Genomic DNA, 2,881 nt, shown 5'->3' on the forward strand with positions numbered 1-2,881 from the left:
GGATCAAAAATATTTGGGGATGCTGTCACCTGTCCCAAATCCCCATTTATAGCCCTGTTTCCCTCCAGCACTTGCCGTCCTCTGAGGTAGTTGGGGTAGACAAGGTCCCTGTGCTGCTGCAAAGGACTTAGCAGGGAGATGGGAGGTGGGAAAAGGTGTCTTGAATATTGTTAGGTGAGCCTGATCCAACACCTGGTACTTGAGAAAAATGTTTGTTTTTTGTCTTTTGCACAATGAGTTGTATGAGAATCAACAGGGAAGTGATCTGCCAAAAGGCTGTAACTCTGGGAGAATATTTATCCTGTTGAGTATCCATAGTGTGCTAGCTGTGGATACCACTCCTAATCACTGAATTATATTTTTAACTTTGTCCCAAGACAGTTCATAAGATCATAATCCATATTATATGATTCCTTAAGTTTCAGGTGTGTTTTGGGAGACATATTGACCATATTTCCAAGCTGTTATTTTATTTTATTTTTTTTAAAGATGACCGGTAAGGGGATCTTAACCCTTGACTTGGTGGTGTTAGCACCACGCTCTCCCAGGTGAGCTAACCAGCCATCCCTATATAGGGATCCAAACCCGTGGCCTTGGTGTTATCAGCACCGCACCCTTCTGAGTGAGCCATGGGCTGGCCCTTATTTTCAAGCTGTTATTAAACCAAGACCGCAGAAGCTTTCGTTGTTATGCTGGGGTGTCAGTATTTCCCCCTTGTGCTCCATTTTGGTTTACCAGTCACAGAGTAAATGAGGGCAAAACTTGCTGCTTCTCTCTTGGTACTGTACTCATATGAGCAGGGGGTGGGGAATAATGTCCATTGCAGAGGTATTGTGATTAGCATCTGCATATCATTAACCCATGCCAAAAAACTGCACGCAGGTTTTCTTTTTCCCAAATCTAAGCCAACTCCTAGCTCTCTGTCAGTTACGTATTCTTGGTACTCTTGCCTTTTTATTTCGTGTCCTGATCATGAAATAAGCCCTTTGGTGCTCTTTCAGCTGCTTGTGTGCAGTTTGTCCCTCATAATATTTTCTTTTACTCCAATTTTTAAATCTCATTCCTTTTTAAGACAAAGTCCCTCACCCATTAAAGGGTTGTTAAGCACTTAGCTCTTGTAATATCAATATGTCTGAACAAATCTGGAAGTAAAGTTCCTTTGAACAGAGTTGAGCTGGGTGTGGGAAGGTTGGGGAAGTGCCTACCTCAGCTCTGAGGTGGGTTGCACAGCAGTGCACTACCCAATCAAGGGCTTGGCGGGGGGGCTCTGCTCCTGGGGTTCCTGTTCTCCAAGCGCATGGTGGAGGTTGGGGGGAGCTGGGACATCCTTTCCTAAGGAAAGTAGAAGCATGCTCTTACAGGCAGAATGGGACCAGGGAGCGGCATTCCCTTGTAGAGAAGGGGAGAGAGCTCACTGCTAGAACATGTTCCCTGCTTCCTAAATAATTTCTCCCTTTAGTTGTAATGACATTTCTAACAAACGTTTCTTTGGAAATATCCTTGTACCTAATGAAGGTACTAAGGTGTGCTCAGTTGTTGAACTTCTGCCTCTTGTCTCCTGTTGTTGTTTTCCAGCCCACTGCTTGTAACCCACTCCAGTGCCCTAGGAGACGAGACACATTGTTGGGGATGGCTGAGTCTGCACAGTGACTTTTAATAAAATGTATCTTTTCTTTCAGCACGCTTTTCACTTTCACTGCATTTCTCGCTGGCTCAAAACACGGCAGGTGTGTCCATTGGACAACAGAGAGTGGGAATTCCAAAAGTAAGTGTCTCTGGCTGTTTTGACATTATAAGATTGGGCTTTGTGGTCAGTGCCATTCGCTGACTCACCTCAAGCTGAAAGGGGCATACTCTTAGAAGATGGTGATACGAAACATGCCTTGTTTTTTAAAGTAGCTTTTGGTTAATTAAACAAGGACCCATCTTTGTGGAAAATGCACAAAGGGTTGGCCAACATAAAAAGTTTGCAGCCTAGGGTTTCCCAGCCTTTTAGGGAATTTGCAAACTATTAAATATTTCCAAAATCATCCCTAATGAAGCCCCATGGGCTACCTAATGTCAGGTGTCTTTGCTTTGGGCTAGACTTATATCCACCTCTCATGTTTCATTGATTTATTTGGTGCTGATTCATTCTGATATAGCATTTATGGCTATCTTGATTAAATTATTATTATGTAAATAAAGCATGATGTGATAAATTTTTTAAAATTCAGGTGGTAAAAAAATTACTCTCCCACCTCAGACCACTACTCCCACTTACTAGAGATAACCATCAGCAATAGCTTAGTAGCTTTTCTGACTATCTCCGTATATGTACTTGCATGTGTATGGGTGTGTGTGTGTGTGTGTGTGTGTGTGTGTGTATATAGATATATTTAATTTTTCCTTAACATATATATGAGCATCCTATACAGTAATTCACCTTGCTTTTTTCATTTTATACATTTCAGAAATTTTCCTTATCCATAAATATCAAACTACTTTCTTTCTAATTGTTGCAGAGTATTTTTTATGCAGATGTACCATAATTTTTTTGATCAGTCCCTGTTAGTGGACATTTGTTTTTAACTGTTAAAAATAGTATATAGGGATGAACATCCTTATACATGAATCTTTGTGTATATGTGCAAGTGTATCTGTAGCAGTGATTCCTAAAAGAGGACTTTCTAGGTAAAGAGTGTGTATATTTTAATTTTTGATAAATAGTGTCAGTTTTTCCTTTCCCAAGAATATATACTAATTTACACTCCCTCCAAACAGTGAGGCAGAATGCCCTTTCTTCATTTCCTGCCAGTGCCGTATTATCAAACTTTTCCATCTTAGCCACTCTGACAGGTGAAGATTAGTATTCACTTTGCTTTTTTTTTAAAAGATGACC

General features: G+C 40.8%; 1 protein-coding gene across 1 annotated transcript in view; it reads left to right on the forward strand.

Annotated features, from left to right (window-relative positions):
• RBX1 (ring-box 1, E3 ubiquitin protein ligase) overlaps positions 1–2,881 on the forward strand; it is a 20,749-nt gene that overhangs the window by 14,543 nt on the left and 3,325 nt on the right. The window contains exon 4 of the mRNA XM_008566690.1: positions 1,680–1,765. Within this exon, the coding sequence (XP_008564912.1) occupies positions 1,680–1,765 (86 nt within the window). The remainder of the gene's footprint in view (positions 1–1,679; positions 1,766–2,881) is intronic.

Source organism: Galeopterus variegatus, unplaced genomic scaffold, assembly GCF_000696425.1.
Source record: "Galeopterus variegatus unplaced genomic scaffold, G_variegatus-3.0.2 Scaffold262, whole genome shotgun sequence".
Taxonomy (NCBI): domain Eukaryota; kingdom Metazoa; phylum Chordata; class Mammalia; order Dermoptera; family Cynocephalidae; genus Galeopterus; species Galeopterus variegatus.